The sequence below is a fragment of the Exophiala viscosa genome (genome assembly GCF_022695815.1).
Source record: "Exophiala viscosa unplaced genomic scaffold EDD37scaffold_3, whole genome shotgun sequence".
In the NCBI taxonomy this organism is placed as follows: domain Eukaryota; kingdom Fungi; phylum Ascomycota; class Eurotiomycetes; order Chaetothyriales; family Herpotrichiellaceae; genus Exophiala; species Exophiala viscosa.
The window spans coordinates 1694989-1716752 of record NW_026944355.1 but is presented as its reverse complement, the minus strand read 5'-3'; the positions used below and the strand labels follow the sequence as shown (position 1 = coordinate 1716752).

Genomic DNA, 21764 nt, shown 5'->3' with positions numbered 1-21764 from the left:
CAATCAAAAAATTCAGCAGAATTGTTTACCAAACGAGTCTAAGCTCTAATACGTCATAAACCCTATTCTTAGCACTTACTTAGCAATACTTTCCCAAAAGTTTTTGATATCGATATAGAAACTTATAATATTACTCTAACTATCCCTTAATGTACTCGATTTTATTAGTAATTTCGAGAGTGCCAAGCTCTTCTTAAATACTTTATACCTCGCTTTAAAACTATAGTACGAGAATTTTTTCTTATATACTACGACCTTTAGAAAATCGTATTTTTCAAAAAAATCTTAGATTTTTAAAGATATATAGCTACTCTTTAAGTATTTTTATTAACGCTTTTAATATAATATAGATATATATATAATATATATAATATTTAAAATCCGAGATAAATTGGTCTTAAGACTATAAAGATATTAAATTAAAATGTCTTAACGCGAAGAAAGATGGTACTACTTGATACTTAAGTAAGATTTAGTTTTACGAGTATCCGCTCGATTTTTTACTTTTTCTTTCTTTATTTAAATCTTTTTTAGATTTATATACTTAAACACGCTTAAACGAGATGAAAAGATTAACTATCAAGAGAGACCGAAAAATACATAGTCGAGTAACGAGAAGAAGCCCACTTTACCTGTTTTGGAGCTCAGACCCTTCTGGCGAAGGACTTTTCTCCGAAAAGGACTAGTGCGTATGCATTATCACGTGAGCCTCATGGGTCTGAGAACTAAGACAAGGCATTGATGGCTTATCGCACGATACAAGAAGAAGAGACTGGGCCGAGAGGTTCCTATTGGGCCAAGTCTCGCCGATGACCTACCTGCATTTCCCCTCCCGCGTCTTCAACAGGCCATGATGCATGTTGCGTGTGGAAAACGACCATACACTCTTCTGATCTCAACACTTCCCTCACCTTCATTCTCAAATCATGAAATCCACAAACAAGAGTCATGAGCAGTGAGTCTCCAGAGTGCTCCTCGTCCGAGCGCAAAAGTTCTACAGTGTGAGTTCTCAGCATTACAGTTGTAACGTCCTCCGGTTTACACCTCGCGCAGATGCCACCTCTGCCGGCAACGCAAGACGAAATGTGACCGACTATTACCCAGGTGCGGGTTCTGCGTGAAGGCCCAGGTCAATTGCAAGTATGTCGCAAAGCCAAACAAACGTGGTCTGCGAGCCGGCTACGTCTCTCAGCTCGAGTCTCGCCTAGGTAAGGCCGTCCATGCATCAAGCAGCAGGCAGTCGCTCACCAACCCAAGAATCGCTCGAAGAGCAGATAGCAAGCCTGAAGCAGCAGGATCACACTGCTCCGGTCGAGGTCATATCTCCTTCACTTACAACGCCTGCGCCTGCAGCAACGTCCGCTCCCGATCAGAGCATCCTTTCACCCACACAAAATGCAGCTTTCCTTTCTCCTTCCAATTCAATTCAAAGCAACGTCTCCAAGCCTCGCAGTCACATGGAGTCCGACGCAGCTGTGGCAGACTTGATGACTTTGCCTCATACCTATATGTATACCCTGGTCGATTTATGGTTCAAAGAAACCCAGCCGTGGATACCGATCCTGAGCCGCAACTCCTTGCTGAATGCTCTGGACGCACTCCCACATCCACTCACTCACATTGACGACGTTGTACTGAAGGCTGTCATTGCCCTTGAAGTCGCATATTCGAGCCAAGCCATCAGTCTCGGTTACCACGGCCGACTACGCCTGTCGCAATACCTGCGTGGACAGGTCATTAACGAAGCCTTCTCTCAACCATCCCTCAACTCTCTTCAAGCACTGTTGATCATGGCAATCCTCGACTACGGGTCAGATAACATACCGAGTACTTTCAGTTTGCTGTCTGTTTGTCGTCGAATGTGCGAAAATATCGGCCTGTTTCGAAAATTGCTCAATCAAATGGCCCTGCAAAGTCCGGCGCAGGTTGGGCCACCTGCGATCGGAAGCAACACAGGTGATGAGCTTGCAGTCCCTCTAACCTGGGCGACACTTGGGTTAGATGCGGTCTCCACCCTGGGCGTTACGTGGAGAGACGTTTCGGCTGCACTGGTCGATCACTTGTCCAGCGTCGCCTATGTCAGTACACCAGACTTGAGGGACAGTTTTCGCAGCCATGTGCATCTCTGTGCTATCGGGTTGCAGCCATTACATACATTCCTTCACGAGCACCAAAAAGGGCTGTATGAAGGCAGACAAGCCGATGCGTACGCAACCTGCGACGAGATTTATAACAATCTGATAAGTTACGCGCAAGCGCAGCAGGCCGAAAGCTATACCCTGCTCGCGGACGGCCTGATTGATTTCGACCCCAATCTGTCGTTGACGAGTATTCTGGCTCATGCGAGTGTGATTACCCTGTACCAACGGATGGTCGAATGGGATGGGTACGAGATCCCGCTGCAACGGTGTTTGCAAGCGTGTGAACATGTGGCACTGGCTTTGAGAAGCATTGGCGATATTGATGCCGAATTCAACTCACCACTGTTGGGCCCGGTACTGTTTTGCGCGGCGCGATTCAAGCTGATTTTCTACCGAAAGAAAGAGCAACAGCATGAACCGGTATTTGATGTCCTGATGCATGGAGTCAACATGTGTGGAAGGCGTTGGGCGGTCGCACGCAGACTGGATATTGTACTCCGGGCAGCCATTGTGCAGGTGTATACGGACAAAGGGTCGGACGTTGTACCGTTGGGTTTCTGGGATCTAAAGAAGAGTCACCTGGATATTTCGGAGGATTTGAAAGAATGGGTGGAGGGATATAAGCATACATTGTATGTAGGCGCTTTGAATGGGCCGTACATGTAGATGGGTCACGGCTGTTGGTTGAATGCTTGCTAGATCGTGCTGATTGAGTATGCGAAGATAGGGGTGGTTTGTTCCTTTATGACGCCACGCATATGACGCCACGCATATGACGCCACAAAGATCTGCCGCTTGATTGTTGTGGCTGGATGACAGCTCGTTGGAGATGGGGACCCTTATATTGAGGTGCCTGTGTCCCTTATTGGGATGTTAAACATTCAGGACATGTAAGATCCTCCAAACCATTCTTCGCCAGCACCTTCACCTACGACCGAACTCACAATGGCCGTCCAAGGCAACATGAATAATCTTACAACGCTGATCAAGAGGTACGTCCATAATAAACGCATCCTCCGCTCCGTACACGCACAGGCGTCACATGCGCCATTGAGCCAAACACCTAACTAACTATTCTGCGTGATCAGGCTCGAAGCTGCAACCTCACGGCTTGAGGATATTGCAACTACCATAGATGGTCCTATTGCTCCTACGAACGGTGTCGTCGCTGCCACCTCTTCAACTCCCTCCATATATGCCACTGCTCCTGAAGCAACTCCACCACCTCCCGAACCTCTACCAAGAACCGTCGAAGCCTTTGACCAGATTATTCAGGAGGATGTCTCCGGTTTTGTGACAGCCAGCGGAAAGATTGGTGGTCTCGTGGAACAACAGGTTTGCGCGATATCCAGTTCGGTTGGCAGGCTGGTCTAATCTGTTCACAGGCAAAAGCAGTCAAGGAAGCATTCGAGGCTGAACGGACATACCTGCTTGTAGCTTCCAAGGCCAAAAAGCCCGACCCTCAACCTCCTGAGTTGATGACAGAACTGCACCGACATACCTCAAATGTCGATGAAATTCGAGAAGCCAATCGTCCTTCTCCACTGTTCACTCATCTGAGTGCGGTATCTGAGGGGATCGTTGCTCTGGGATGGATTGTGGAAAAGAGGCCGGGTGACTTCGTGACGGACACTCTCGGTGGTGCACAGTATTATGGAAACAAGATATTGAAGGAGTACAAGGACAAGTATGTTATGACGAGTCACTCCTGAAATAAAACCATTTACTCACAATTCTTGCAGGGACAAGTCGCATGTCGAGTACATACAGGCATACTACAAGATCTTCAGGTCGCTTGCGGCCTACGTCAAGGAACATTTCCCCAGCGGTCTAACATGGAACAATAAAGATGGCGTCGACGCTGTTGAGGCTCTGAAGCAGATCCAAGCCGGCGCAGCAGCGGTTCCAAAACCAGCAGGTACCGCTGGAGGACCCCCACCTCCGCCGCCTCCGCCGCCTTTGCCAAATTTCGACGATGATGGGCCCTTGGCTCCTGCACCTGCGGCTTCACAAGGCGGAGATATTTCTGCAGTGTTCCAGCAACTAAATCAAGGTTCCGCCATTACGGCTGGCCTCAAGAAAGTGGACAAGTCTGAGATGACGCACAAGAATCCCTCGCTCAGGGGAGCTCCCCCTGCGCCTCAACGATCAGAGTCACAGTCATCACGTGGTAAATCACCGATACCGAAGAAGCCTGACAGCCTGAGGTCTAAGAAACCTGGCCGAAAGGAGCTCGACGGGACAAAATGGATCGTTGAGAACTTTGACAACACTCAAGGTGAAATCATCGAGATTTCGGCGGAGCTGAACCAAAGTATTTTGATCTCGAAATGCAACAAATGTGTTCTGAAGGTCAATGGCAAAGCCAACGCTATAGCCATCGACAATTGTGCTGGTCTGTCAATACTAGTTGAGTCATTGGTTTCGAGTTTGGATGTCATCAAAGCGACGAAATTCCAGGTTCAGATTGATGGAGTGGTGCCCACTCTGCTCCTTGATCAAGTGGATGGTGCTCAGATTTATTTGTCGAATCAAACTTTGGCTACGGAGCTGTTCACCAGCAAATGTAGTGCGCTCAATGTTGTACTGCCTCCGAAGGACGATTCAGAGGACGACAGCAAGGAGTTGCCGTTGCCTGAACAGCTCAGGACGGTGGTCAAGAATGGAAGGCTTGTCAGTGAAATTGTGGAACATGCTGGGTAGGGAAATATTTTCGATAGCCTGTATCATTAGCGATTAGGAGTTCAGGATGTGTCAAGAGGTGGGCGAAGATTTGTAGCGTTCTTTGTGAAAGAACATAATCCATATACACATGGCGCATTGATTGGCTGTTCCGAACTGTTGTTCGATGACCATCGACCACATATAAATTCCGAACGATGTGGACCATACAACTACAACCTACATCTAGTAATGAAAAGACCCCCAAACCATTGCACTAATGCTGCTTCAGCGTCCTGCAGTGAAAGAACCAGACATATGAAGTTGGATGACTCATGACCGACACACCTTAGAGTCACAGCTACGACAAGGTAATTCTGAAGCAACCTTGTCTGTTTCACTGCAGTGCGCAGATCGAGCTTCACGAAATCACTATTAATCGAGACTTTGAACACTGCAAAACAACCTCTAACAACAGATTGGCCCTGGTACCTGGTATCTACAGTGGTGAATCGTCCAAAAGTTTGCCATCGACATCGACATACAGCGGCAGCGGCGACGTTCGGTGGTAGGCGTCTGTCCTCGACATCAACGTTAGCAAGTGACCTCACTTATCATCGGCCATCATCACACCCATCCTTGATACCATATCTACCCAGTCGGCCAGGCGATGAACGACGATACCTCTCCAACCATGCCCAAAAGAACAATCAAAACACGCATCCTAATCCTCTCCGACACCCACGCCGCCGTCCCCGGATCCAGCAACTCAAAGATCCCCTTCCACCAGCCATTACCATGGGCCGATGTTCTCTTGCACGCCGGCGACCTCACCCTCAACGGATCCTTAACTCAACACCAGAACGCAATCGACTTGATCCACAGCGTCGATGCACCGCTCAAGATCGTCATCCCAGGAAACCACGACGTGACGCTCGACAGAGAGTACTACTCCCAATACCCAACTGACCACGGCCCTACAAGTGTCTATTCCGACGATCAACTCGACGAGATTCGGCAAATGTACGACTCTCCCACGGCACGTGAAGAGGGTATTTACTATGTCGAAGAAGGCATTCAAAAGTTCAGGTTAGAGAACGGCGCGAGACTGAATGTTTATGCGAGTGCGTATCAGCCCGAGTTTTTCAACTGGGCGTTTGGGTACAAAAGGTCCACCGATAGATACAATTCCCAACCGGGGACCAAGAATCCGGTTCCTGATCATCATGCCCCAGCCCGCCACGGTAATGGTGACGCCGCTAAAGAACCAGAAATCGACATCATGCTCACCCACGGCCCGCCACAAGGCATCTTAGATTTGACGAGTGCAAACGAATCCGTCGGATGCCAACATCTACGTCGAGCGGTGGAACGGTGTCTTGCCCGTCTGCACTGCTTCGGGCATATCCACGAGAGCTGGGGTGCTATCGTCAAACGCTGGGACGGGATGTCAACGAAAAAGACATGGAAAGGTGTGAACGAACAGCGCGACAACAGCGACAGAGGAGGTTTCAATACCGACAAGAGGAATCCGAATATGTACTATCAGGACCTATCATTCAGGACTCGGGTGGATGGCGAGACACTACTTGATCCGGGCACGTATGAAGACCAAAAGAGCAAGATGGGCGCGTACATTGATATGACTGGGCTCGAGGCAGGCAAGGAGACGGTGTTTGTCAATGCGAGTGTCATGAGTTTGGGGTATAAACCCCTGAACGCACCATGGGTGGTTGATGTTGAGTTGCCTGTTGCTGATCCTGGAGACGATGACCACGGTCAATGAGGTGACATATCAACACAAAATTGCAGCAACCGTGCATGAATTGCCGGTGTCATCATTGACGAAGAACTATCAAGACTTGATCTTCGTCTCGATGAGCGACTCCAGCGACTCATTTCTTCCGCCAGTCCCAACCCTGCTTCAGCGCCAGCAAAGGGTCGAACCTCGCGCCTCGTAACCCACCTTCCTCGCGAAACAGCTTATACATTACAGCTGGGTTCTTTCGTCTGCGATCCGGCGATATTCGAGGGTCAGCTCGCACTTTTCGAAGCAACTCGACAGCTTCCGTTGGAAGCTTACGTGGGGGCGGCGGAGATGTGGGACCCGGTAGAGACGGCGGAGTAGAGAAGGCGATGGCTCTAGCATCTGAAGACGACATGTCGGGATCGTCTTTCGGATCTGCAGGACTAGGATGACCTGGGAGAATGGGTGAATCGAAGGTTAGACCATAGATTTCGTGTCTTGTCAATGGCGGTCCATCGTCCAAGCTGGGCGGGGTGGTTATCGTGTTACCGGCGACACTTTCGAGAACGATGGCGACCGACTCTGCTAGATCAATGTCCGATTGTGTCACGGCGAAACGTAGGACATCCATACAGATTGCTTCGTCGGGGATAATGTGCATGTTTTCGACATAAGTGAACCATATCCACTTGGCGAGTGCCGTATCGCCGTGTTGACTCGCTTGAATCAAGACGTGGAGTAAGGTCGGTCTCGGAAAGGGGACGTCGGAATCGTACAGCTTGTACAGTATCTGAAGGAGGGTGTTGAAGTCGTGGCTATCGCAAACGGCGTGGATGTAGATGATCCACACCCAGTTGGAAACAAGGACACCCTTCTGCTGCATGTTCTCTAGCTCGACTGTGGCCAGTTCCAGTTGACCTTCGCGGACCATCGAAACGATATTGACCTCTTGAAACTCCGGGATATCTCTCGAAACCCATTGTTGCGCAAGCCTTTGTAGAATGGCTGTGCGGAGGTACGTATCTGGATGCACGGTCAAGACCTCCAGTAGTGCATGGCACACGCCCGTGTCGATAGGTATACCTTTCCTCTCCATTTCGTGCAAGATTGTCTTGACATTCTCGACGGAGCCCAACTCCGGGAAACAGTTCCCCAGAATCAGAACTCTGTAGTATTCAGAGTCCGGCTTCTCGTTGCGGTCACGGATCAGAATTTCGAGCGTGTTTCTGATAGCTTTTGGGTGTGGACTCATTTGCGCTAGCCATCGCAGTTCTTCTTGGAGTGTGGGCGTCGATACCACTGATCGATCGAGAGAGTTTGTAGGACGACTTGCGTTCTCTTGCAATCCATGCTTCTTGATCTCTTCGAGTAGTGGAGGGAACCGTTTCGGTCGTGGTATATGTCGCTTATACTTTGCTGGTTTTCTTGCATGCGGCTTTTCTGTGGTCTCCTGGAGCGACGCTTCAAGGCTTACGGTTTGGGGGGCATTGGTAGAGGTTTGAAAGGAAGTTTGCACAGGATCTACCGACGTTTCATTCGCGCAAGACTCTCCATGTTCCTTGTCGCTAGAGGCTAGGGAGGTTTCGACGGATCGGGAATTTGTATGATTGACCGCATCGGCGGCTTGTGAAGCTGCATGGTCGCCAATGCCATTGTCGTTTGGGTGGTCTCCGCGGTCAAGTCCCCGTTCAGTTGAGGGTCGCGTTCGATAAAATCGCGGCGTCGACGGACTCTGGGTCGTCCAGCCACAAACGCTCTGTTTCAGTCCATTGCGAGTGAAAACCCTATGCATTGGCTGTGCATAGTGAAGTAACAGTGATCGATACCACCGCGAAGAAGCGGACAGCAGACGGTGATATTTTGATGTTTCGAATCAATTGCTGCTTCAAAAGACGCAGTATTATGTCAGCATCGCCCGCAAATGCACGTCACCGGCAACACCCGACTTTCGAACAAGGCAAAGACCTCCTCCACATTCCCTGTGAATGTTGGACTCGATCTTCGACGAGTATGTGTATGATATCGATAGGTAGAGGACGAGTCTCCCTGCAGAGTCTCTCGAAGATCTCGGTGTCGCAAGAAAGGCTCATGACTCGCTGTTGGGGCTATATCTCGGCGATGACCGCCGATGAGGTAAGAGAAGACTTGACGAAATCATTCATTGATTCACCTTATTCTCGCCCATGGAGCTTGGAATGCCTTGAACATCGTCTAATCTTTGCCGTTATCTACACCTTACTGTTGTTCTCATTATGGCAGCCCCCACAGAAGTCGTCAAATGGCAAACGTCCCAGGATGAACTTGACCATCTGTGGAAGACCACAGGTCCCATACAAGAACCAGGACGATGCGAAGTACTTGTGGAGATACATGCAGTATCGCTGAACTACCGGGATACGGAGGGTGAGTTCCTTGGAGATTGCTCAAGGCTACCTCCAGTAGGCCAACGCCATGCACTATGTACACCTTTAACATCTCGAAACAGTTGCTATGGGACTCTATAATCATCACAAGTCTGTGAACTCTTCTTCGGCCATCGTCCCTTGCTCAGACATGTGTGGCGTTATCGTCAGTATTGGTGAAGGCTCCAAGTCGTGGAAAGTTGGCGATCGCGTCCTTTCCATATTCAACCAGACTCACCTCGACGGCCAAATCACAGCAAAAGATATGGTCTCGGGGTTGGGTTTGCCGCTTGACGGGGTGTTGCAGACTTATCGTGTCTTCCCCGAGATGGGCCTAGTCAAGGCCCCAGACTATCTCACCGATGAAGAAGCTTGCACTTTACCCATCGCTGCGGTCACGGCTTGGATGTCAATCAATGGAATGAGACCGATGAACTTCCCAGGCGGAGAGGGAGAGGTCGTCTTGCTACAAGGCACTGGAGGAGTAGCCATCAGTGGACTGCAGATTGCAGTAGCCGCAGGAGCAGAGAGTTAGTATCTTCCACCAAGACATGCTTCGATGACTGACTCGTCAATCAGCGATCATCACATCCTCCTCAGATGCTAAACTTGAGCGGGCAATGGAGCTGGGGGCGACATATACCATCAATTATCGTACAGACACAGAATGGCAAGACACTGTCATGAAGCTCACCAATGACAACGGTGTGAATATCATCCTCGAAGCTGGCGGTGCAAAGACGTTGCGGAAATCTTTTGATTGTATCGCATTTGGTGGTTTGATCAACTGTATAGGCTATCTTTCGGGCAAGGAAGATGACCCAGGCGACCGCGTCAATGCAAACGTGTTGGCATTGAGGAGAAATGTGACACTGAAGGGGATACTCAACGGTCCGAGGGACAGGTTTGAGGAAATGCTACAGTTTTATGAGCATCATAAGATCAAACCCGTTGTTGATCGAGTCTTTTCGTTCGATGAAGCGGAGGAGGCTTTTCAGTATTTATACAGCGGCGGGCATTTTGGCAAGGTTGTGATTAGGGTCAAGTTGTAGTTAATCATTTGGGTCGCTCATCACGTCGACCAGAACTGCTTGATATTGAGACAGGCATTATCAATGCAGAGTAAATGTTTTCATGTGGGAAGTGTGCTCAGGCGATATCCAATACCTAGGCCGCCTATACCTTACCTGAGCTTATGCAGGCTCTTCGCTTAAGTTAGTGCGGCTCGAGGTTGAACTAGCAATCGCTTAGTGGGCGCTCCAGGCTCGCCATCGCTCTTTCCAGGCTAACCAGAGGGGCAACACTGCCGGATTGAGGCACGAGGCTGATAATCGAGAACCTTAGATTATTTTAATCTCTTCAATTCATACAGCAACCCTGGCAAGATCGAATCATCATCTGCTGCGCTCGTCAAGCTGCTAGCATGCTGGGTCCAAATGACGGATAGACCATCAACACAAGCCATTCAACAATGTCGAGAATGCAAACGGCGCAAAGGCAAGTGCGACGGCAAGCTGCCAGTCTGCTCCATCTGCCAGCGATACAAAAGACATTGTCTGTACGATAAGCACAGTAGATCACCTCTGACCAGAAAGTATGCCACATCTCCTTTATCTTCGATGGTTCATTACATACTAAGGCTTTTGAAGACACCTAACGGAGGTGGAAGAACAATTGGAAATAGCCAAAGCCCTGTTGAGGACCCGTTTCGGCGATGCTCAGCTCAACCAGATGCTTGCCCATGGTGGCTCTGATGGACAAGCTGTGACAGAAAACCTACCAGTTGCATCAGACGATGTGCCGCGAACATTTGATGCAAGCTCACAATCCCCTGTCACACCCGCCAACAATGCGCCAAACGACAGTGCTCCTTTTGAAAATCTGCCCGCCGCCGACGATGATTTTGAGTGGGACGAGCGAGAGCATTCATCAAGCAGCATCAATCCCGATGGCCATTCGGCGGATTTAACACAGGAACCGGATCTTGATCGCATCACGGACGGGATGGCAACCCTGACCGCCGACGATTCCAACACTGGATTTCTTGGTTCAGTGTCTGGAGCTGCGCTGCTTCGCCTCATATGGATGGGCAACAATGACACCGAAGGAACAGGTGATAAGCTTGATACAAGGAACGAGCGTCGAGACGGTCTTGAACGAGTCTTCGCCGATCGTCCTGAAGTTCGTCTGTCTTCTTCGTTGTCGCTACAATCTCAACCCCAAGTCACTCGACTCGTCGCCGATACCCTGGTCGACGCCCACTTCAAGCTATACCATACAGCCTTTCCCATCCTTCATGAACCATCCTTCCGCGAGCAATACTCGAAACTAGATGGCCGACCAGGCACAACCACATTCCATATCCTGGCGCGACTTGTTGCCGTCCTTGGTGCCTTTGTGTCCGGAACTGGCACCGATGAATTTCACGCCACCTTGTTCAATACCGTTAAAGCAGACTTGACCATTGGCTCGCTAGAGACAGGAAACCTCGGTCTTGTGCAAGCCTTTGCCCTGGCTGCAAACTATTTACAGAAAAGGAATCGACCGAACAGCGGCTATATTTATGGAGGTATAGCCGTACGACTGGCTGTCTCGCTCGGTCTACACAAGGACTTTCATGGCCGACATGCCACTCCATTCAAGCAGGAAGTACGTCGGAGAGTCTGGTGGTCCCTATGTGTGTTGGATGTTGGTGCAACAGTGACCTATGGACGACCCCTCAATTGGCCTCAAGTTGGCGTTGAAACAGCTTTTCCCCGTAACATCCACGAAAAGGACCTCGAACCTATGTCGCCTTCGTTCCCCCCCGAATTGCACGAAGTTACAGTATACACCTACCTCCGCACACAATCATTATATCACCTCCGCACTATGCGAATTTACAACCGTCTTATCTCCAGCCCTCTGCCTTCAGCAGCCGAAGTGATCTCGCTTGACGACGAGCATATCGAAGGTTGGCGAAAGAGTCTCCCTCCATACTGGAACGACCGAGACCTGCCCCTCGAGTATCTCCTCGGCCATTATATCAGTCGATTGCGTTTCCGACTTCTTCGAATTATCATGTATCGACCCTTCTTGATCCGGTGGGCACAGAATGGCTTCAGCTCAATCAGAACCGAAGACTCGGCCACCGAAAGAATCGCCATTACCCGTTGTTTTGCAGCTGCAACAGAATCCATCTCCTGCGTTTACTATTTCTGGTCAACAGGCAGGCACACAAGATTGGCTGCTTGGTATACACTGTAAGTTCTTCTCGACCTACTCTGGCAACGATGGACGCTAAAGAAATGAAAAGATACTTCCTCCTACAAGCCGCACTCATCCCGATCCACTGTCTCCGCCGCAACCCATCACACCCCGAAGCACCCTCGTGGCGCGAACAGGTCGTTACATCCTTGAATATTATCGACGCCATGACAGCTCTCAACCCGAGTGCCACCAAATGTCGAGACATCATCCAACGGCTTTGCGGCGAAAGTCTCCATTTGCACCAATCGTATGGACAGGGCCGAGATCAACCACAACCAGTACCTGTGATATCGCTCAACTATCCTACCGAAGAAGATTTTGCAAATGCGAATGATTTTGACTTCTCCGCTCTCGAATACTCGCACGCTGGCATCAACCCATGGGACATTGAGGTTGACGCCGCGGTCGATGGGTACAATAACTACGTCCAAAGTCTGAGCAATAACGTGGCGATGGCAGGGACAGGTACCGCATCAGTGAATCAGAATGCAGGAACAGCTAGCACCACAATGTATAATACCGACGACAAGGAAACTGGCACAGGCGTGCCTGACTGGGAATGGGGTCTTTCTCATGGGACATGAATGAAGAAGTTATGACTGTATTGGCGAACACACTGAGATATCACTTTAAATTTTTGCGACAAATCTAAGTATTCATTGGAAAGGTCTACTTTTGAATCTTACGGTCTAATCCCTTGAATACATTGTCCGCACCCCACAAGCCAGTCATCACGTCCAAACGACGATCTTGACGAGCCCTCGTTCAAAAGAGCCCATCATAAGGCTCCATCAAAGCATTATGTTCAACATCATGGGGAAACTTCTCCGTTGAAGCCGTCGTATGACACCAAGGCTTGACGCTTACTTCCTCCCGGATCTTCGTGGAGAAACACTTGGACCAGTTGCGTCGTGGGTAATGCTTGACCACATCCTTGATTGTATCGGCATGGACGTAATCTGCTCGATAGGCCATGTTGTCTGTTCAGCACGACGCATCAGAACCAGTAACAGTACATGTGCAGTGGGTCACCGTGGACCCAGGTGACCCAGGGGTTCTGGCTGTACATACCGAACTGCGTCGCCAACGGCACCAGCAGCCCGACCGTCGTGATCGTCCCGACCTCGACAGGATCCTGATGGCGGATGATCGCTTCGGCGACGCTCTCTGCCTGCGAGGCAGGACAATCACACTGGTTCTTGAGCACATCCAACGCCAGAATCCCGCCATAGAATTCAAAGGACATGAGCGTGCCGTGCGTGTGTTTGTCGATGGTGGCGATGTCGTGGAAGAGACACGTCAAGAGCCAGGTCTCTGGGCTAAAGGACCACGTGGGGAACTGTTGAGTGGCGATGGCCATTCCTACAACACACATACGCCGAGACATGTTCAGCATGTTACTCTTTCCCAGACGGGTCAACGGTGTCGAGTTGTTCAGCACGCATTCACCTTGTGACTGGCTGGGAGTCCAGCCCGGAAAGCCTTCCCGGACGACTTCGCTCTGGGAAAGCCACGCACAATGCCTGGTACCCTAGATTGGACCGCGAGGAGAGATTGCAGATAACTAACCATAGTAAAACACCCGCATGCTATGATTGAATGTATGCTCCGGAAGTTCTTTCTTGACGTAGGCCAGTGCTGCTTTGACGATGGGCGTGTCGGGCAATGGGACATCTGCGCATAATTGAGGGACTGGCGGAGTATTGTGTTTCGCGATGCCGCCCCATTCTTTGGGGTCGCAGGAGAGGGCGGTCCAGCCGTATTCTTTGATTTGTTGGTCCCGTGAAAAGGCCATGATATTTATATTGCGTCAGGATATGGTGAGACTGTTGTTCGAAGGGATTGGGCCTCGATCAATATTATGTTCGAGTGCGCTTGTAGAAAGGGAATTTGTGTCAGCAAGGGATGCAGCTGGAGATCTTTGCTCTTCTTTGTACATTTTCGTGTTTCGTTTGTTATCAGGACTCTTTCGCTTTCAAAGACTCTGACTCGTGGTGGATGGTAGGGTTCCCCGCATCTCTCAGTGTCGTCGATACGTGCTCGCGCATGTCTACCTCAAGGCGTGTATACATATACACATTTTTTCTTTCACCTTATCAATGACATTGTAGCTGTTATCTTGTTGAGAGGCTACACAAGATGACGAAGTTTAAATCCTGCCTGGTCTCGGAAGCGCGCGATGTAAACGGTGGACTTTGACGCAGGTGGTCTGCCATGTACCGATTGGAGCGGAAGTCGTCGTTGTCAGGGCGTGCCTAGAGTGAGTATTTCTCCTATCTCGGGGCACTCGTCTGGGGTTTAGCTGATCGTCGTCTTCAAGGCGCAAGGCTTTCCGATCCAATGTGGCAGGACCGCTTAGTGACTTGGTTGTCCACTGATTGGCCGATGTCAGGATCATTGCCAGGGCGTGCATGGGCGGACGTCCATAGTAAGTAGTAGTGTCTTCGAGCTCAAACCATGTCAGCCACTATCGCTCTCAGAACATGGTGCTAACGAAGACGCATTGTTGATAGCATGATACTGCAAGTGACAACTGATAAGAAAACAAGAACATATGATTGAGTGTCGGAAGTCGTAAGTTCGTCAGTCGGGCTGTCATGGTAGGTGCGGAAGGCATCATTTTCCACAGAGACGGACAACAGATCATCGTCATGGGCAGCTAACTCGAGTCACACTCAACAAGTACAAAACTCTTCGGTCTTCAGAAGTGGAGCAGCTTGAGCTCGAACTGGACCGGGAAAAGCATAGCTTCCCGGAAATCACTGGCACAGATTCCTGCGCGAAGAGCAGTCGGCGTCTCGACCTACCTACCTCGGACAAGATGGACATTGAAGCCATTCCAATAAGACTTATGAGTTGCATGTCAATCCAAAAGCAACTGACACTATTCGGCGCCTCAGCATGCTAGAAGCTTTGAGTCGTCCGCTTCAAGTCTCCGATAAGCCGAGATGGAAAGCCCAGCTCTCTTGTAGATTTGATACCGAGGAAAATCGGGTATGCCGGCGCTGCTGTTTGAAAGGTGTAGTGAGGCGTCAGCCGTTCTTTTACGGCACACAAAGTGTTTCGCGTCTCGGAATGTTGAGTTGGCCTATTTGACCAGGCGAAGCACGAGTCCGGTGATTAGTTCGCCTACCAGTAGAGCGAGCCGCGTTCCAGGCGACGCGGCTGCTGCATCTCGTGGATATCATGTGAGTCTCGGAATGCTTGACGGCAATGGCAGTAGAATCGAGGTTGTCAAAGGCGGGGGGTGACCATGGACTGACTCACCGGTCAGAGTTTGGGAAGCCACCGGGCGACTCTTTGCAGAAAGTACTCGAGCCGAATGACTGGCCGTTTTGTTCTGCGCGACGGAGTGAAGCTCGTCTGTCGACCGTGATGAAACCGTAGGTCTAGGCCTGTGCCCGATCGCTCACCCTAAAGTTCGTGAGCGAGCATCGGGCGAGCCCGGAATCGCATTCCAAAAGGCAACCTCGTGCGGTTGATGTCAAAGTTTCGAGGCGAGAATTACGTCGACCTCCTGGTGTTTCGGACCTCTAGGCGTCCTCACTGGCAACAGAATGATGTTGCGATATGTTGTTTGCCAGGTATGGTAGAAACAACAAAGATGAAGAAAGGGGGAATGTCGGAATCGGACAAGCCCGAGTTATTTGGTGCCCAGAACTGGCTGCAGCCGCATGGTTTGATTTTGACAACGGCGAAATGCCTACCTAGGTATGCAGGTCATACATGTAGGTGAGGGATTAGCGAACCACATAAAGAAAATATACTGTGTTGCCACTGGATGAGATCACATCCGGGGTGCATTGCATTTGCTGCAGGCCTCATTGGAGGCCATTTCATCAATTAATAACTTGTGTATGTCTGAACACTAAAACATTCGCAGTGTCGCAGAGAGCAACCTATGGTGGTACAAAATGAACCGACCTGTAGTGGCCCAAAATAAACGCTGGAGGTATCGCCAGGGATCAAAACATCATCAAAGATCATAAGCATCATCAACCAGAATCTTAAGTCATTAACTTCTCCTCCGCTCATGACGGTCCTTCCGCCTCTCACGACTCCGGCTGCGGCTTCTCGATCTGTCCGCGAACTTCCTCTCCCATCTGTCCTGTTCGCGGTCTCGCTTGTCTTCTCGCCACTTTCTGTGTTTGCCGTAATCCTTCCCACCGACCCATCCAACAAGAGCTCCTCCCACTGTACCTAGACCTGGGAAGATCAAATCGCCAATAAGTGATCCTCCAGCTGCACCGAGCAGGGCATCAGTGTTTGAAGACCGCGAGTTATCTGATATGCGCCGTGACCTGCTCTTATGTTTCCGTCTGTGCGTTTCAGGGTCTGAAGTATACCCGGGCCCGTATGCATCGCTGGCTGAGTAGCTTGGGCGAGGTTGATACTGCGGCTGCTGGAAGGTGGGTGGTTGCTGATAAGGATAGCCTTGAGGAATGTAGGGGCTCTGCTGATATGGAGCCATTTGTTGTGCCTGGTAGTTTGGCTGGCTTGCAGAGAAGGATTCAGGTCTCGGTTGACCGCCGAAGGAAGGACGATGTTGTCCACCGGGTGAACCACCTGGTGTGAAGTGTACGCTGGGTTTATGCTCCGTGTTGACAGGCGGATATTGTTCGCTGTTCAACGGCTGATATGGAGGCGGAGGATAAGGTGATTGAGCAGGATTCAGAGGACTTGGATGGCCCTGATGGATGGGAATCCTTCCATAAGTAGGCTGCGAGGAACTTGCTCTTTGCGGTTGTGGAGGCGGATATAGACTGTTGCTCTGCTCCAACGGCGGTCTTGCGCCAGGAGCGAAGTAGTCTGCTGCTGCCATGGTAAATAGTGTAGTCAGTGTTCGAAGTAGGCGAAAAGCGATAGAGGAAGAAGAACAGTTGGGGTGGAAGAATGATATAATATGGGAGTCTCGCTTCTGCACTGTGACTACAAAGGCAACGAGCCGGAAGGTAATCCGGGGGACATGAGGGACTTCTGGAAGAGTGCCTAGCGAGGCGCAATCCCTAGCATACTTGAGTTCATACGAGTGTTGGACGAGTCACCAGGACAAGTCATACGCCTTGAAAGGCGATATTTTATGGAGAGATCCGACAGGCCTCCCATTTTCGGATCTTGTCAAACACCAGGCATTATTCTGGGGAGCTTTGATTGACCTGATTCGCGGGGGCGGTATCGATCGTTGCGTGGCGCGGTGTTGAGTTTGACAGGGCGACTTTTGGCAATGGAAAAAGTCCCCTTCAGCTGGAAGCGTCTGGACGCCTATGATTGGTGTCAATCTTCCCGGGTCGCAGGGTGTCCGAACTTTTGGAAACGAAGCGGTTAGTGTTAGTCGAGCTTGTCATCATTGTCAAACAGGGTCGCTTTGATGGTGCATGTGACGCTCGGAACAAGTCGAAGATGCTAAAGATGCTACTCAAAAGATGGTCTTCAAGGCATCAAGAACAGGCAGATCGTCGACGTCATCTTTAGGACTAGCCAAGCCTTATATTATTGTATCTTGATTGGCGGACAACCAAAATATCAGAAAACGGGATTGTGCCAGGAACAGATGGAACCTATTTGTTTATATCCTGCCTGACAGCCATATACTCAAGCGAAGCCGCTTCAAGACCGGCATGTGCAGATGCAAATCACGGTCGCAGGAAGACTGTGTAGCCTTGAGTTGAAATGGAATGGTAGAAACTCGTGTGAAGAGAACATTATACCATAGGTAGGTATGTGCAATTCAAGTCCATTGACTCAATGGTCATTTGCCTTCCTGTTCGCCATTCTTTTCCTTCTTCACGCCTGGAAATGCCGTGCTTGAATCCGATATATACGAGCAAATACCATACAAGTACATCCCATCCCACATGTCGGTAATAAGAACAAGTTGAAAGGTCGAATCTAGTTCGCGATCTCGCCCGCATCGACCAATAGGGGTGTCCACGGCTTGGCGCCAGGCTCTTCCATTTCACTAGGCAACCGGACCTCGGTCGGACTGTACAAATACCACCCTTTCATCGCTGCAACTGCCGCGCGTGTCCGGGCTTCGTCCAGACTGGCGCCGGCGCCTTCCCCAAGCAAGTCGCTTCCCGAAAAGATTCCCACAACGAAAACCGGCGTCCTGCTCTTGCGGCCTGTTTCGCTGAGTATCTTGGCCACTGGTGCCTGGAATCCCTCTCTGGCACATAATCGGCTCAGATCTTTCGTGGGATTCTTGAACTGGAATAGATTGCCGATGTTTACCTGCCGCGAGGTAATGTGGTCGTTGTAAAGTTGCTTGGCAGCTGTTCTGCCTGCATGGAGATACACTGCACCAAAGACCGCCCGTACAAACTGTGTAGCGGCTCGCTGTAGGGTGACACCTTTTTGCTCTATTTCACCACCGCGCGTTTTGACCTCGCCAAATTGGTCATCGTAGACTGCTCTCGAGCTCATTGTTCGTCGAAACTTGGACTTTCCTTCTTCCCTGGTCTCGATCACTTGCGTCTCGGGTTGATCAGGTCTCGGTCCGGGTGGAAGCCTCTTAAACTGAAGTAGGCCGGGGTCAACCTCTCCGCCAGGCTCCGCAGCCGCTTCCACGCCCCATTCCCTTGCCACTGCAGTCAACGTCGCAGGGCCGTGATATGCATACATGGCGGCGAACACGACAGCCATGGGTAATCGAGGGTATTGACTCAAAATATGTTCGGAAGTATAATATCCCAATAGATCGTTCCCTAGCACGGCAAAGGGTTTATTGTTGAATCGGACCGAAGGATCCGCAGAGTCGTCGACAAGCGTCCTCGCTAGAGTTTCAAGAGGTAGCCGTCGAGGGAGGGCAAGTCGAGCATGTAAAGCGGCAAGCTTCGCAGAAGTCTTCGCCGCTGTGACCGGAGGCGAGGGAAGGCTCGTGAGCGCATCTTCTGACAAGAAAGGAGTCACCTCGATATCATCGTGAGGTTCTGATTGTAAAGCTGCTGTAGCTTGACATCGTCGGAAATTAGGGATGGCTGATTGTAAGGACTCGGGTCTTGTCCGTGGTGAGAGTACACTGCCGCTCCATCGCAGGAGCCTCAACCTCTTCATTAAGCCACAGTAGAGTTACTCCTTCCTCCAGGTGTTGCTTTGATCAGTCGCAACGTCTTGGAAGATGAAATGATAGAAGAAGTGTGCCTGAAGGGCATCAACAATTGTCTATTGTAGCAAGGACTTTGCACGAGACCAGACACGCGAAAAGAAAATCCACAACGGGAAGCTGCGCTGCGCTCAATGACTTTTTGCCAAGATGGACATTGAATCACGTGCTTGAGCTTCAACCTCAATGATCACCGTCCAGTTTACCTGCATCTTGCTTGAACATCAAGCTACTATTCAGCCCAAACACTTCTCTGTAGCAGCACTTCCTGTCGAGGGGCACCCATCGGTTTTCCACCCCCTCTTACTGCGACAACCGCAAAGATGGGCGGCGGTGGTAAAGTCCCCTACCCGAAACACGTCTGGTCACCGGCTGGTGGTTGGTATGCGCAACCTCACAACTGGAAGTCGAACACGATCATATTTGGGGCGGTCATCGCAGCATGCGCAGGTATTGCTTGGAGAGTCTCGGCGGAAAGAGAGCACAGATACAAGATGCCGGAGCGGAATGCCTTCTTCCCCAGCCGATAGTAAGTGCATCCAGCATGCCAGGATTAGGAACCGCGAACGATCGGACCACCTGGTCAAACGACTCGAAGCCAGGTCTTGGGCTAACCTCATTGCAGTTGGAGCAGACAGATAATCGAGCATGAGAAGGCCCAGAAATAGATGCCTGATACGATTCACCATACGAACTTCACCTTCGCCGGGCGGAAAAATATTCAAAGACATCCAAACAAAGACCTCGTCGAGTACAGCTCAGGTGCCGCAGTATATCAGATTTGTCGACTACGAGCAGCCGAGTTGACGTTCAACCGCTTCGATTAGAAGCCTAGCAGCCACTTCAAGGCGTTACAGAAAGAGGAGTTATTATGCGATCCAACTCAGCTGCGCCTAGGAGATGAGGCATTACCCTGTACATATTGAAGTTCGACCGTCACCCAGATCACGAAAATGAACATTTCGAAATATTACGCATTTTCCGCTCTTCATGGGCACTCGTCAGGACCTGATGTCTAAGAGAGCGTTCTAAATGTTGTGCAGGTCAGTTGTCTGCTGTGTCCGTTCCCGGCAGCTGTCCAATTATATGTGCCTTTTCCTTTTCCAGAAATGACATGAAGCGCTTCTGGTACGGTTCGCCGTTCCAAGCATCGTCTGCCGACGTACCTGCCAATAAAGGTAGACCGGTTTGTTCGATGGCATAACTAGCAGCTACCGTGGCATGTAATACTGCGAGAAGGAGCCTGTCGTCCACAGGTCGAGACGAGGAAGAAAGCACCCGTGTAACAGTGTTTTCAGATGGAGAGGCTGTGCCTGTCATCGCAATCGCCAAAGCGCCCAACTGCAGCTCGTCAGGATCACACCCAGGTTTGAAGATTCAAGACTTACAAATGTGTTGCCCCCGCCCGTGGGATCTATAACCCGTTCCGCACTCTGATGAAACGCGTGCAAATGTAGCGATTGTGCTCTCTGATACATAGTGCAGCCCTGAGCACCTTCTCGTACCACCAGGGCCACATCCAGCGGTGTCGTGTCTCGTAACGCTAGAAACTTTTCCACCATGGCCTGTCGAGGACTGCGCCCCGAGTCTGCTGCGAAGAATGAGGCAAACTCGTCGGCATTTGGACTGACGATGTCAACTATCCTAGCCGCTTCCTGAAGCTTGTCGAACTCCTCTGGCGTGCACAGCTCAGGCACAGGTTCCCACACAAACACCGGACGAGGTTCATTGGGCGCCACTTGACTCCGCCGAGCCATGACTCCTTCCACCAAGGATATACAGCGTTTAGGTGAGCATACCATATGGAATGATCGAGCCAGAGCTTGCTCGTCGGATAGTGAGTATTCGTCAAGGCGCAGCTTTGGCGTTAGGTATTTGAATGCTTTTCGAACATGATAAGTCAAGGCTACGGCCAAGAGAACGAACAATCACTTACTTACCTCGATATTCATTTGGACCATAGCCATTCCATGCCGTTGTAGTCAACCTACTCGTATCCAGCCGAAAAATGCAGCTCGTCCGCCACACGTCAATCATGGCCTTGAACTCTGGCGGGAAGTCCGAACCCATATCAACGATCCATGACACGAATAGGGCGTTTGCTGCGCCCGCTGCGAGACGAGCACCAAGAGCGGCGTAAGTGCCAGCTCCACCAATGATTTTCTGTTCAGACGCCTTACCATTGAGATACTCGATCTCATCGATTATGAACATGCCGAACGTGATGAACGCGAGCCTCTCCCGCCTTGTCGCCATGATGAGAAACCACTAGAACGTGTTGTACAAGTGAATGTCATTACGAGAAGACATCGAGATGTAAATACCTAGGTAGATACGAGGCTCAGATAGCGTGAAAGGGTGCCACAGCCTTGCTCAGCGGAGTGAAGTCCTGCGACGCCTCTAACCTTATCGACCCACCTCCGATACTCGACTTGACCACGATCTTCGAGCTGGAATCAACA

The 21764-nt window shown here is 50.4% G+C and overlaps 11 protein-coding genes across 11 annotated transcripts; 6 read left to right on the top strand and 5 right to left on the bottom strand.

Annotated features, from left to right (window-relative positions):
• Window positions 1-513: 513 nt before the first annotated feature.
• On the top strand, window positions 514-2923 carry EDD37DRAFT_589258 (uncharacterized protein). Its single transcript, XM_062814490.1, has 3 exons — window positions 514-1001; window positions 1054-1208; window positions 1258-2923. Exons 1-3 carry the CDS (start codon window positions 949-951, stop codon window positions 2805-2807), a joined length of 1758 nt encoding a protein of 585 aa, XP_062672100.1. The 5' UTR covers window positions 514-948; the 3' UTR covers window positions 2808-2923.
• A 163-nt stretch (window positions 2924-3086) lies between these two features.
• Window positions 3087-4844, top strand: EDD37DRAFT_607788 (adenylate cyclase associated N terminal-domain-containing protein; the record flags this gene model as incomplete). The annotated part of the gene is made up of 4 exons (XM_062814993.1): window positions 3087-3133; window positions 3230-3476; window positions 3527-3828; window positions 3884-4844. The coding sequence occupies 4 exons, from the start codon at window positions 3087-3089 to the stop codon at window positions 4842-4844; spliced, it is 1557 nt and encodes a 518-aa protein (XP_062672099.1).
• Window positions 4845-5496: 652 nt separating this feature from the next.
• Window positions 5497-6588, top strand: EDD37DRAFT_648648 (serine/threonine protein phosphatase; the record flags this gene model as incomplete). Its single annotated transcript, XM_062818042.1, has 1 exon — window positions 5497-6588. The coding sequence occupies one exon, from the start codon at window positions 5497-5499 to the stop codon at window positions 6586-6588; it is 1092 nt and encodes a 363-aa protein (XP_062672098.1).
• Window positions 6589-6643: 55 nt separating this feature from the next.
• On the bottom strand, window positions 6644-8476 carry EDD37DRAFT_334205 (uncharacterized protein). Its single transcript, XM_062811621.1, has one exon. The coding sequence runs from the start codon at window positions 8339-8341 to the stop codon at window positions 6698-6700; it is 1644 nt and encodes a 547-aa protein (XP_062672097.1). The 5' UTR covers window positions 8342-8476; the 3' UTR covers window positions 6644-6697.
• A 60-nt stretch (window positions 8477-8536) lies between these two features.
• On the top strand, window positions 8537-10072 carry EDD37DRAFT_626677 (alcohol dehydrogenase). Its single transcript, XM_062816320.1, has 3 exons — window positions 8537-8952; window positions 9035-9481; window positions 9531-10072. Exons 1-3 carry the CDS (start codon window positions 8802-8804, stop codon window positions 10001-10003), a joined length of 1071 nt encoding a protein of 356 aa, XP_062672096.1. The 5' UTR covers window positions 8537-8801; the 3' UTR covers window positions 10004-10072.
• A 191-nt stretch (window positions 10073-10263) lies between these two features.
• Window positions 10264-12979, top strand: EDD37DRAFT_334110 (transcriptional regulatory protein GAL4). Its single transcript, XM_062811619.1, has 3 exons — window positions 10264-10545; window positions 10601-12193; window positions 12247-12979. The coding sequence occupies exons 1-3, from the start codon at window positions 10388-10390 to the stop codon at window positions 12782-12784; spliced, it is 2289 nt and encodes a 762-aa protein (XP_062672095.1). The 5' UTR covers window positions 10264-10387; the 3' UTR covers window positions 12785-12979.
• Window positions 12875-14172, bottom strand: EDD37DRAFT_334146 (putative cyanamide hydratase). The gene is made up of 3 exons (XM_062811620.1): window positions 13770-14172; window positions 13272-13562; window positions 12875-13180 (listed from the first exon to the last, which is right to left on the bottom strand). The coding sequence occupies exons 1-3, from the start codon at window positions 13993-13995 to the stop codon at window positions 12966-12968; spliced, it is 732 nt and encodes a 243-aa protein (XP_062672094.1). The 5' UTR covers window positions 13996-14172; the 3' UTR covers window positions 12875-12965.
• Window positions 14173-16215: 2043 nt separating this feature from the next.
• On the bottom strand, window positions 16216-17022 carry EDD37DRAFT_648644 (uncharacterized protein; the record flags this gene model as incomplete). The annotated part of the gene is made up of 1 exon (XM_062818041.1): window positions 16216-17022. The coding sequence occupies one exon, from the start codon at window positions 17020-17022 to the stop codon at window positions 16216-16218; it is 807 nt and encodes a 268-aa protein (XP_062672093.1).
• Window positions 17023-17631: 609 nt separating this feature from the next.
• Window positions 17632-19443, bottom strand: EDD37DRAFT_334020 (uncharacterized protein). The gene has a single exon (XM_062811617.1). It carries the CDS (start codon window positions 19251-19253, stop codon window positions 18090-18092), a length of 1164 nt encoding a protein of 387 aa, XP_062672092.1. The 5' UTR covers window positions 19254-19443; the 3' UTR covers window positions 17632-18089.
• Window positions 19444-19625: 182 nt separating this feature from the next.
• EDD37DRAFT_648642 (uncharacterized protein) lies at window positions 19626-19970 on the top strand (the record flags this gene model as incomplete). The annotated part of the gene is made up of 2 exons (XM_062818040.1): window positions 19626-19831; window positions 19928-19970. 2 exons carry the CDS (start codon window positions 19626-19628, stop codon window positions 19968-19970), a joined length of 249 nt encoding a protein of 82 aa, XP_062672091.1.
• A 175-nt stretch (window positions 19971-20145) lies between these two features.
• EDD37DRAFT_334027 (Ribokinase-like protein) lies at window positions 20146-21735 on the bottom strand. Its single transcript, XM_062811618.1, has 3 exons — window positions 21243-21735; window positions 20691-21184; window positions 20146-20643 (listed from the first exon to the last, which is right to left on the bottom strand). Exons 1-3 carry the CDS (start codon window positions 21556-21558, stop codon window positions 20347-20349), a joined length of 1107 nt encoding a protein of 368 aa, XP_062672090.1. The 5' UTR covers window positions 21559-21735; the 3' UTR covers window positions 20146-20346.
• Window positions 21736-21764: the final 29 nt, after the last annotated feature.